The sequence below is a fragment of the Pungitius pungitius genome, chromosome 16 (genome assembly GCF_949316345.1).
Source record: "Pungitius pungitius chromosome 16, fPunPun2.1, whole genome shotgun sequence".
NCBI lineage: Eukaryota > Metazoa > Chordata > Actinopteri > Perciformes > Gasterosteidae > Pungitius > Pungitius pungitius.
Window position 1 is genome coordinate 7818773 of NC_084915.1, and position 12332 is coordinate 7831104.

A 12332-nucleotide genomic window follows, 5' to 3' on the forward strand; every position below is an offset into this window, starting at 1 on the left:
TCCATGTCCTCACACACACACACTCTCCCCAGGGAGGGGCCTAGGGCACTGCGCAATCTGGCAATCTTTTCACGCTGGCACAGGAAGAGAGAGTGGCAGAGGATGCAGGGAGGAGATCTGTAAGACTATGTCCCAAAGGAAGTGTGCCAGGGTTGAGACATCAGTAAGAGTGTGACCTACTCCCATTGTTACAAGCAAGCATCTGCAGCACTCCCCACCCTCTTTGTCTCTTTCAAAGCCGCTTGTCAAAACATTTCAGTATCTCCTACTCCTGCACTTTCTTCTTCCCCTTTATTGCATTGTCCTTTGAGCTATGTATGCTTTTGTCCCATCTAATAACATCACACGTCTTCCAATCAGAGCAGGGGACGCAGTTTGTTACTTGTCCCCACAGATGCAAAACAGAGAGATGAGAGGGCGAGGGGGAGAGAAGGCATTGGCAGGATCAGGGAGGAGAGAAGTGAGCAGAGGGATGGCAGGGAAACAGAGTTCCCCTGCCCAGAGAATGTGAGGGGGAAAAAAACATTTAGGCACGACTTCAATAGAAGGCTTGTGAAAGACGGCTGCAATCAAAACTCCATTGCTTGGTGTCGGTGGCACTCAAACTAATGTTTCACTTAGCCGAGCTGGCTCTAGCTTCAAAATGCTCACCCCGACGCACAAGAAATTCTGATCCACGGTGTAATGAAAGCTGCCCAACCAATGCCTGTGTTTACTGCAGCTGCCTTTAAGGTTTGGACATAATAAAGCACCCCTTGCTCCTTATTAACAAACAAATATCGCAACATTGGACTATCGTGGCCTTGAATTAATTTTCCGTCATTATATCATTGTGGTAATTTGGACATGAATGAAAGTTAACTCATCTTTTTCTTCCGAAAACGAAATGATCCTTTGTTTGTGGACATTTGGAGCTGCACAGAGTTCAATAACCTTTAGCGTTGCATGTTACTGCAGATGAACAGAACAGTTGGAGTGACAGAAGTTTTCTGTTATGTATTCTATGATCAAAATACATTACCATGATCAAAATACATTACCAATAGAATATATAATATGTCCATTTTTTACTGTAACTACTTATTTGCTACAGAATATTAATGATGGCATCTCAGTTACTTAGTAAAAAATACTACACGTGTTGCTTTAAAAAGCAAGTACTTTACAATGTCAATTACAATTATCTGCGGCCCAGGGTGCATCATAGAGACAAAATTAGTGGAAACCGTTGCAATGAACATGATAAAAAAGGCTCGGGGATTAAAGTCACTACAGGTTATTTGCTCAACAAAAAAAAATGTGATTGTTTCCATATTTATTTTTGCTTTTCTTTCCACATAGGATTGCATCAAGTAGGAAATTGTAAAGCTCTCATTTGGCTTCAATAGTTAAATGCGGCAACAGGGCTTTTAACAGCATGCAAATGAACCAAACTGTGCATAATCGTAACCGCGACTGATTCTGTGTCGCCAAATAGCAACGAAGCGCTACATCCTCATGCGTATTCTGCCCTGACAGCATTTGAGTTTGCATAATGTTCACACACAAAGACACACACACACACAGATAAAACCACTTGTTCTGCCATAAATGTTGCAGTGCGTTGGCATAAGGATTGAATACATCAAGGCCCTCAAAGTATGTCCCAATGTCACAAAGCAAGACACTACTTTCAGTAAATCAGAGGAAATGACACCGACCACACACACCTGCTATGGACGGATTAGTTGAATAAGTTCTATGAACTAGAGATCTGGTATAGAAAGTCTGTGTGTATTTGGATATTCTCTTTGTTTTTACAGGTGGAATATTTTATACCGAATATTTGAGTTGTAGTTTGATGATGTCTTCAAGAACTGTAATGAGCTGGAACAGTTATTTTAAGTTTTATTTTATCTGCTGCATATGGTACATTAGAGAGGAACTCGATAGAACTGGTCAAAACCAAAAGGAGTTTTTTACCTTTAATCTTTCTCAAGCCATACATTTTATGCTACATTTATTGTTATAGCATTTTTTCACCTTCCCTACCCCTTAAATGTGCACTTCCTTCCAACCCAATAACTTCAGTTTGCAGTATCAAGTCCAAACAAAATCTCCCTGAAAAGCCACAGAAGACATTATACAGATGCGAACGACCAAAAACAAGTTTGCACATAAAATCAATGAAGTTTACCTTTAAACTGGAGAAGTATTGTGTTACTGTGAAGCATTTTCGTGCCGAAGCAAATTTTTGAATGTTTTGGTTTTGAATTATTATCAATACTTTTAATACCATGTCAAACCATTCAAATGAGTCCTGGCAATTTAGCAGCCGTGTGAGAGAACAACGTGAGAACAGAGTTGTTTTTTGTTTGGGGAAAAAATGAATCTCAGAGGTCCTACTCAGAAAAGGAGTGGGTTGACTTTGTACAGTAAATATTGTGGGATACCAAATCCAGGTTTTTAGGCTGGAGGATGGATGTTTATCTTCAGCAGAGATACATTGACCTGGATTTCAAACTCGTGCTACGTTTACTCTGTGAATCGTGGCTATACCGTAAATGTACCTTGAAACTGCTCATAATTATTCCTTTTACCACGTTTCTTGTATGTCATCCTCTTTGAGGGGCATCCCTGTTCGGTAGTTCAGAAAAAAAAGCAGCATGCGCATAATCTTTTTAGATTAGGACACACAGAGACCTCTGCTTTGCAGAACTTTGCAAGGAACACAATCTACAGCCTCGACTGTCCTGGGTATTCCCCGCAGAGCAGGTGTGCGCTGACATGCACCACTCCTGGGACACGTGTGGACGGGAAAAAGCTTCAATGATCCAGGTCAGTGGAGTCTGGGTCAACGAGAGCTCCCTGTCTGTTTATGTACATCAACACGCAGATGTTGTCAGCGCATCCGACAACATGTTGACTCATCAGCAGGCCCATTTCCAAGCCACCTCCCTGCACAAAATATGACATGCTGTTGACAAGCGGAAGAGCGAGTGTGTACAGAGCGGGCCTCTAGGGACAAGTCTTTCAAAGATACTGTATGAGCGCTGTCAAAGTCTGAGGGGTCGTGAGTGTCTGCGCCGGCAAAGTGAAATCATATCATGACAAACGGCACTCTGGGCGCGCTCTGTGCAGCAGGTTCTTACCTCTTATTCCACAACCAGCGCTTTTTTAACTTCACCGGCGCCACTGGGCTGAGATAATGGACGTCTTTGGGGAGCTGTTAGAATGTGACCATAGGAGAGTAAAGAAGTGTCCCTGTCACAATTCAGCGTTGACTAATGCTTAATCCAGGCTTCAATGGGAATTTAATTCTATGTAGAGGTTAACGTGACAAGCATTTGCTCATTTTGGCGTTTTGTTTTCATTTGTTATCGAAGATGTTACTGTACGTACACCGTTAAATGAACTTCACATAGTTATAAACTATATATGATGTGATTCGCAGTTGACACATTTTTGTTTGTTGTTTTGTTATGTTTGAAAGAAACTCTCAGGCAGGAGTTTAAAAGATGATCAAGTCCGAGTTTAGAAGAAGCAAAAGAGATTATAGCCATGAGAGCATTAAGTTTATTAAATTTTGGTTTTCCTCCTATCCCAGCAGTAACCGATATACCCAGGGATGCCCTCTCATCAATTTACATTCAGCACTGATAATCGTTTTGAAAATCACCTGCGGGACACCGGCGCCTGGCGTTACAGTGCAACCATTCGCACAGCAATTATGTGTGTGTCTGTGTAAATGAGGTCAATGCACATAATAACCCAAGGTAATCACTTCATGCATCAAACCGCCATCAAGGACACTTAAAGCCTTCGCCCGCAATGTGATTGCGCCGAGAAAGAAGCAGTGGTTGAGGTTTATCGCTCATCAGCCCAGTGTATGGCTCGGTGTTGGTTATTGTTACACTGATGTATTTATCCGCTTTGATTTGACCTCAGTATGTTGCGCTCTGATCTCCCCTGTAGCCGAGCTCCTCTTGATAAGGTCGGAGGTAATTACTGGGGGCCCCTGCATGACTTAACAGCCAAGGACATTTCTTCTTCTGTTCTGAACAACAGGGGTTTTCCTTGCCTGGCTTGTATTTTCAGGACTCCGTGACTCCTTTCTCACCGAGCCCTCTCACTTTGAGCTGTTCTCGATACACAAGTCTTTGTGTAATACATGTGCGTCTGCCTGCACGCATCGGTCTCTTAGTGTAGTGTTTGATTCTTCCTCTAATAAAACGAACAAAACAACATTCCTCCTTTTTCCCCCCCCCCGATTTTTCTAAACTGGGTCACGATTTACAGTTCTGCTAGTACTGTAATTATCAACCTTGTGGGAAGGGAGGCGAGGGGGGGGGGCGAGGGGGGTGCATGGGAAGGAAGGAAGTCACGTAAGCTAGTTAACAATATATGAGGATGCTCCACGTTTTCCCCCGAAATGAAGGAGGGAAGAAAGGCAGCAAGAGCCAGAGAAAAGGGCAGAGATGGATGCGAAGCGCGAGGAGCAGACGTGAGGAGCAGGGAGAGTAGATCGGGGACGACAGGTTGAGAAAGGAGGCTGTAAGAGGAGGAAGAAGGGGGACAGTTGGACGAGGTGGAAGAAGGACTAGTAATGAATGAGCAGTATCACCTGCAGCTGCAACAATGGCCTCCGAATATAAATTCAAGATTCCATAAATCATTTCTAGTGTCAACGGCAGTCGCTCAAATAAGTGAGACGGGGTTATCGCCGCTTATTAATGGCGGGGACAGGAGCGTGCCACACAAGAGCAGAGGCAAGTAGGACTTGCACTGCTTCCCTGACCCATTCAACATTCCCATGTGTGCTTCATTAGCCTTATGACAGGTACATATCAGTGCCACAGGCTGCACACTCTATAGCCTCACAGCTTCCTCCATAACATCACGACCCCAAATTGTGATTTATTCAGGTTCAAAACTCCCACGCACTCGCCTCGCAAGACCACCAAGCCCAACAGCTCCCCAAAGCACCCCACCTGTCCTTTTCCCCACGGGACCGCCGGCAAGGACACAAATAACACTTTAATATATGCACAACAAACACAAACATTCCCCTGCTCTCCCACAGGGGTCCAGACCTCTGTCAGATCGTGTCATGATAACGCAACTCTACAAACCACAGAGCTGAACAGCATAGTGAATGATAAAAAAAAAAATAAAGCTTTCGGATTTGAACTGGCATCGATTCGCTTGCTGACATTAGTGAAATTGTCCTTACAAGGTGTGCCGTTCCCTGGTAGAAGAAGGTGAAATGAAATCCATGACTAGAGGCTCTTCATGGGAGTAAGGGATTTCCGCAAAACGGCCTCTGAGTTTAGCTGACACAGTTTCCTTTCTCCCACCATGGCAGCTGAACCTTCAGATGTACAAAGATAATGGCACGAAAGTAGGCTTGAATGAATTCAAGTACAATGCGCACACAAACACGCATGCCACGGAGAACCGCACCAACTACACACCCCTTCAGACCCAGTGGGTTTGCAGGTGTAGTGATGTATTTATTTACACGGAGCAGTGGGGCAGCAACACCAAATGGTGCTATATAGGTGTACATTTTAGAAATGAATGTGTTTGTGCTTCACCAGATTACTCAGGATTTATTTTAGTAGCTGGATGTTTTGATGGTCTGGAGTATGGAGAGCAAATGACCGCCATCTGCAGGTGCTTCATTCGGAGCACCTGAGGGATGCACCAGGCCCTGGTCAGTGCTGTTGAAGCTCGTCTAATGTCTAAAGTACCAGCGGCGTTCCACCTTTTCGTTTAACGATTCCTACCGCTAAAGGTCATCAGCAGTAAATGCAAAAGAAAATCTATGATGGATTTGCAAACACAACTGAGCTGCACTTCCCACACACTCCCCTACGATGTATACAAAGAGGATGTTTGTCCCTGTGGTGCCATACATTGTTGTCCTTTCAATGACAAATGTCAAAGTTCCACATTTTGCCAAAAATGTCCAATTGGAAACTAGACCTTACAGGTATGTTCGAGGTCTGTATGAACTTTATCCCACATCGATCCACGAAAAAAATGTTTCTTTTCTTTCAATGAGTTCCTGATGACGCATCGTTTGGATGGTTGAATGGGATTGGTTAATACTGTGTTGTGTAAACACAGACGCATCTTTTTGGTATTTGCCAGAGGACTCTGCTCTTGCAGTAAATCATCTGAGCCCCTCCTCCTCCACTCCCATCCGGTCTACTTCCCCTTGTCTTCTCATCATTACCTCTATAGCTGTCCTCCATCCTCTCTGTGTTTCTCTTGTTAGAGGTAAATTCAATCTGTCCTTGTCAGCTTTAATCAAAGCACCCACAGATTGACTTTAGCAGGTACGTGTGGGAGGTTAAGGTGGTATTCTCAGGGTGGGGAAACAAAAGAGGGTGTTCTTTGTACACTTATCTGTCCGCCTCCTCGCTTTGAATAAGACTTGAGGCCATTGTAAACAGCCTCTCTGCAGCTCAATGTCTATTTGCAACCCGGAGATATAAAGTTAGATGAACCTTCAACATTAAGAGAAGCACCTCAATAAATCCCTTACTCTCTAATGGGTTGTGCTACATAGGACAAGCTGAAAGATTAGAGCTCAAAAGTTTGTTGTTTCACTGTGGTTTAATCTGATGTGGGCGTCTTGGAGAAAATTTAAGGGATTAATCAGCTCACCTACTTTAACGCAACAGCTGCCTCTCCATTCCCTTCATTAGACGCCATTACTACAACATACTGTATTTACGTTCCCTCTGATGAAACCAGTTCATTCAAAGCTGAAAATCCCCAGAAATTGGATGACCTCATCAGCAATCCCCCACTAATCTGTATTTGTCTAGTCTAAATACAGACAGACAGTCAGACAGAAAGCTGCTGTTTCTTGTGCCACTCAGTTTGGTTGGTGAATTCAGAACATATTCAGTACGTGTCAGTACACAGGTTTTTACTACATTATATACAGTGGGGAAACGTTCTAGTTGATGGAAGTCAGCAGCGTTTTACAAACCCACTTGAAGAGGTATATTTCCATTCTTTCCCAGCTGTGAACACCCAAAAGACATTCGGATATGAAGATGAATGCTTTCATGTGCTTGAGATTAGATACAGTAACATTACACCACTATTGCGTGGTTTTATTTAAAGCTTGAAGAGAGAACAATGACAATGCAGCTTTCCTGAAGTAAAATACACAGGTTGGTGGTTCTAAAGTTTACGACGGATGAATAGAAATAACTATCTGGTATTACAAATAAACAATTAAAAAAGTCAATTCTCGGTTCTCCACCAGTTACCGACCCAACCACCCAAATTTAACCAACCGAAGCTGTGCAACATTTAACAAATAGAAGAATGCCCCCACTTTATAGACAGATTATTAAACAAGTATTTCATGTATGAGGGGAGCTGTTTCACAGAGACAGTTCATATCCTTCCCCGTGGCTTCCCATCATCTGTTTCCTACACGCTGCATCAACGGGAGCCTGATTCACAGCACTTCTCTTCCACTTAATCTCCACTTCTCTCTCTCTCTCTCTCTCTCTCTCTCCACTTCTCTTCCTCTATTTTTGATTAGCTCTTTATTTGCGTCCACCCCCATCATTGCCTGCCACCTCCACCTTTTAGAAGCAGTTTCTCTCTCACATCAGTAACCTCTCTGTCTAAGACCCCCCCCCCCTCCCTGTCTCTCTCTCTCTCTCTCTCTCCGACCCCTGTCATAGTCAGTAAAGTTCTGATGAGAAGCTACCTAACACTGCATTGTCTGATCAGGTGTTGTTGAGTAAGCGAGTTTGGTCTCTTGGGGTCGGCTTAATGGTATCCTGTGCTGGATCGCTCCTTGTAACCCAGCCTGTCGCTCACTGGGGGGGGGCCTGCTTTTGCTCCAACCGTCGACTGGCCCCTATGACGATTACACCTACAACATACTACAGTGCCCCTCCAAACCAATACACTCTATGCTACAAGATTGCAAGGTCGGAAATATATTAACATGCATTCGTTTAGGCTTAGCTGATAGCTGATATTTTTGTTTCTGTGGTAAAATTGATAATTGATAATTGACACATCCCTTTTACCAAAGTCTACAGATTCTTTCTTTGGGGCAAATTTCTAAACCGATTTCAATTAGAGTTGCACCGACCAATAGAGGGGCAATTTTCCACTCTTTGTTGCTATAGTTGCATATATATATATTTGCATATATGGCCAAGAAAAGCACTGAATCTCCAATTGAAATGTTTGCATATTGTATCCATGCACACATGTGTGTTGATCCAACTTAAAGGAAATGACTATAGGTGATACACAGGTCAAGCAGATCCATATACCTACACTTTCCAACTTAAATTTCACCTTGAACAAACTTAGTGGGTGATTATTGATTAAATTGCTGTATAATAATGAACTGGAGTTATCTGAAAGAGGGCAAAAGAGGGAAAAGAGTTTTTTCAATAGTCAGGCCAGACCTTGAAAGGGTTACTTGTATAGTAGGGGAAAGTACAGGACACCTTTTAGGAGAGGAAGAATAAGAGGAGAGAAGTAGGTGGCTTGTCATGGATCTCATTCATTGTGTGTAACGTATAAAGTCCCAATGTCTTTCAGGCGGCACTGTAAAAGAGTCACGGTTGATTTTATTTCCTCTATCAGGTTGGTGAAAATGGAGACTGACCTCCACTGACCAAAACCAATTACGTGCATTCGTGTTACCCAGAGGATGAATCCTAATGACTTTTGTTACAGCGTGTAACCTTGATTAGAATTTTTTTTAAGGCTAACAGGCAAGAGTGAGATGATGAACGTTGTAAACAAATAACCCCCTTTAAACATGAGCATATTAACATTTTCTCTATGAGCACATGCTAGCGGGTAGCATTTTGTACAGCCATTAAAAAGAAGATAGCAACAACAAAAAAAAGCTTTTTTTATTTATATCCTCAATTTCTCTCTAAATTGTGGGTTTCTTCCTCAAGTATGTGGCATCTTTATGAAGGGTTTTCGCTCAACAACATTTCTCTGATATGCATAATTCAGCATACTACACTTACTAATTGTGCATGAAATAAGCCTAATATTACTCAAACGTGAATTAAATAATTAAGTAGTCACACTAAAGGTCTAAAAAACACATTTAAATAATGAAACCCCATAACTTTCTCATGAATTAATGCAACAGTACATTTAGGGTGGAAGACTTATAATGGAAAGGAATGCTCAGGAAGTAACAGATTAAGGAACAAATCAAGAATATTTACTTTACTTCTGTTAAATGTTAACGTAGAAAGACATTCAATCGTGTAGTAATTTGTAACAAGAATATAACAACACACTGCACCCGAGAGCGCAATATCAAGGGGATTTTTTATTTTTAATTGTGCTAATCTGGGACGTGACACATTTTTCTTTTCCGTTGACAAGAGAAAACAGCAAGTTGGCAACACATCACACAATTTGCTGTTGAAGTTTTGCTTTCAAAGATAAAATACATCAGAGAACCGGACAGTCACCTACTACTGTAGATTTAACTGTGAAAGGTTTGCATACATGAAGGTGATGTGAGACATTACAGTCGCCCTAACCCTAACGCTGGTAGGGCTACTGCACAAATACTAAAAGTAATAAATGTAGTCATGAAAATAACCAGACAACACTCATCAATTGATTCATCGAAACAACATGCATTGATTTGTGTCACATGTTCTTGATCAATTTTTAAATCTACATCTCAATCAACCAATGGATTTTCCTCTTTTACCGCCATTGCTGGATGGTGCATAAATCAAATGAATACCTTCAAGACATAAATCTTACCTTTTACCCAAACTGGCCATCATGGCAGTAGTTGTGTGTGTTCACTACGGACTTTTAACATCTCTTTTTTTTGTGCAATATATGCTTAACTGGTGCTTGGTAATGTATTACTGAAATGTGTGAACTGACCATGAATTCCACAATCTGCAGATGCACAAAACAACCGTAAGGATGGTTTTAGCCAATTTATTGTTCCTGCAAGACTCTGCTTAGTCATCTGTGTGGGAAAGCAAAAGCCCCACTAGGTGTTCGGAAAGTTAATGCCTGGTTTCATTTTGACTTGTGTATCGAAATAAAAATGCGGCTTCCCTAAATAAAGTGCTACTGTAAAACTATTAGGGTTTACTATCGACTACTACTATTAGGCACTATAAACATGAATAGAAATGTGATTTGTTGAATGAAAAAAAAGTTGAATTTGTGTGTTTTAATTTGTTGTGTAAACGTAAATCTCCTTTTCCCCACTTTTCAGCTGTTTGACGAAAATGAAACATTCCATTTCTAGCCAAATATGCCCTGATCTGATTTGTGAAAAAGAACAAACAGAGAAAATAAAAAACGATAGGAGTGTCTCACCTGGTCTTTTATCATTTCGAGCTTTTCGACCCCCGCATAGTCGCACTTTGGAGATCAGGACCAGGATCTGTTTCTGGCACAAGGACTTGTTGCTCTTAGGACAGGGCTTGCGCTTGTTGGCTACCGGCCGGTTCGTCGGGTCCTCCTTGACCGCCCGTTTCTGTCTAATGAGAGAGCTGGCGAGAGCTGCCATCTTCCCCCCCTCTCACCTTCAGGGAGGGGGGTGTCTTTGTTCCCAGTATCCCCCCTACTGGTTTGGCGTTTGCTTTCCTCCAAAAACTAGAGTAGGACAGACGGTGCAGAGAATCCCCCACAGGGGGGGATCGGGGCGTTTAAATGGGTTAACAGGGAAGAGTTTAGTTTGAGGGTTTCCCTTGGAGAGTAAAGAACAGGATGAGTGGCGCGTTTCACCCGCAGTCCATTAAAAAGCCTTCACTCGGACCAAAAATAAAAATATATGACCCTAGCAGAGCACACACAACTGTGCCACAGTTACATTTTCCTTTTTAAAAATAACAGAGAGACCAAGGCTAGTGTGACGGACTTTCAGGAAGGATAAATCAGAGACATGTTTCTACCCCTCTTCCCCACTCATCTTACACATTAAATTAGACCTCAATAGCCAAGTTCCAAAAATGAATATTGTAAAATAACCTATACTCTGACTGCACAACACCAAAAGGAGGCAGCCGAAATGATCTTGCATATAAAAACGCTTTTTCTGAAGAAAAGTGAAGTCATTTTGAATGCTAGGAAGCATTTAAAAGCGCAAGAAGAATCAAACTGTTTGTCACCATTCGTGCAGTCCACGGAGGTCCAACTTTGCCTCCCATTTAAATGTGGCAGCATGGAATAATGAGCTGAGAGTCCGAGTCGTAATCCAGCCGACTTAATTCCAGAGGCGGAACAGCAGGAGGGACATCGGCGGTCTTTGTAGGAATGAAGCCGGGAACAGAACAGAGACATGGACACAGACAGACAGAGATTCCTCTTCTGCCTCCAACGGCACACTCCTTTCCCACAGTCCTCACCGAACCCCCCGTCCCTCCCCCTCCTCCCCCTCCTCCTCCCCCCACCCCTCCTCCTCCTCCCATCCAAAGTCAGCGAGTGGTTGTGAGAGTATGTGTGCGTGAATTCCAGCAGCCACCATCAGTAGAGGTGACATTCATGAGCGAGAGGGAGAGAGAGAGAGCAAAAAGAGCGGAGGGAGACGGGAGGAGGGGTGGTGGTGTGGGGGGGGGTAGAGGCTGTGATGTGTGAGAATGAGCTTGACTGGGAGAGAGACGAGCAAGAGCCACTTTACAACAAAAAAAAAATCACTGCATGCAAAGGCTACAATTTAGTTATTTGCAACGTCCTGCTTAAAAAGAGAAACCTCAATCTGACTGCTCTTCTGAAAGGAGAGAGGGAGGGAGAACGAGGGGAGGGGGGGCTTAGGTACAGATTGTGACAGTTCTGTTTCCACGAGAGGAACGGCATCACCATGTGTTACCTGGCTGTCGCATGCATCCACACACACACACACACACACGTTCATTAATGATCTGGTCAGTGTTCTTCTTCATTCCATCACTGACACCGGCTCATCCAGCAGCAACCTGCACGCTCCGTCTGTCAGCTGTTTCCCTCAGCGCTTCACACGAGGTGGAGGGGGAAAAAAAACAAAGTGACTTTGTTCCCTGCCATTTAGTGTCCGACATATCTGAATGCTGGCTTACGCTAAACCCCCGACAGAAAGAGTAGCTCGGACAGATTGAGATGGACAGCTAACACACACACACACACACACACACACTCAAACCCATACCACCCTTGCTCAGCCTCAGCTCCCCCCACCTTCAAAATACACATATAACGAACAACAAACATGGATATTTTGGAGCTGCCTCATTTGTTCTACTTGCATTTAGATACTTTAATAATTTAGAAACTTCCACAAGTATCTGTGGAGAGCACAAATCATGCTGACATAC

General features: G+C 43.0%; 1 protein-coding gene across 1 annotated transcript in view; it reads right to left on the minus strand.

Annotated features, from left to right (window-relative positions):
- The window catches only part of fgf11b (fibroblast growth factor 11b), a 28315-nt gene extending 16920 nt beyond the window's left edge, over nt 1-11395 (minus strand). The window contains exon 1 of the mRNA XM_037467834.2: nt 10360-11395. Coding sequence (XP_037323731.2) covers nt 10360-10552 — 193 coding nt within the window. The 5' untranslated portion in view covers nt 10553-11395. The remainder of the gene's footprint in view (nt 1-10359) is intronic.
- Nucleotides 11396-12332: the final 937 nt, after the last annotated feature.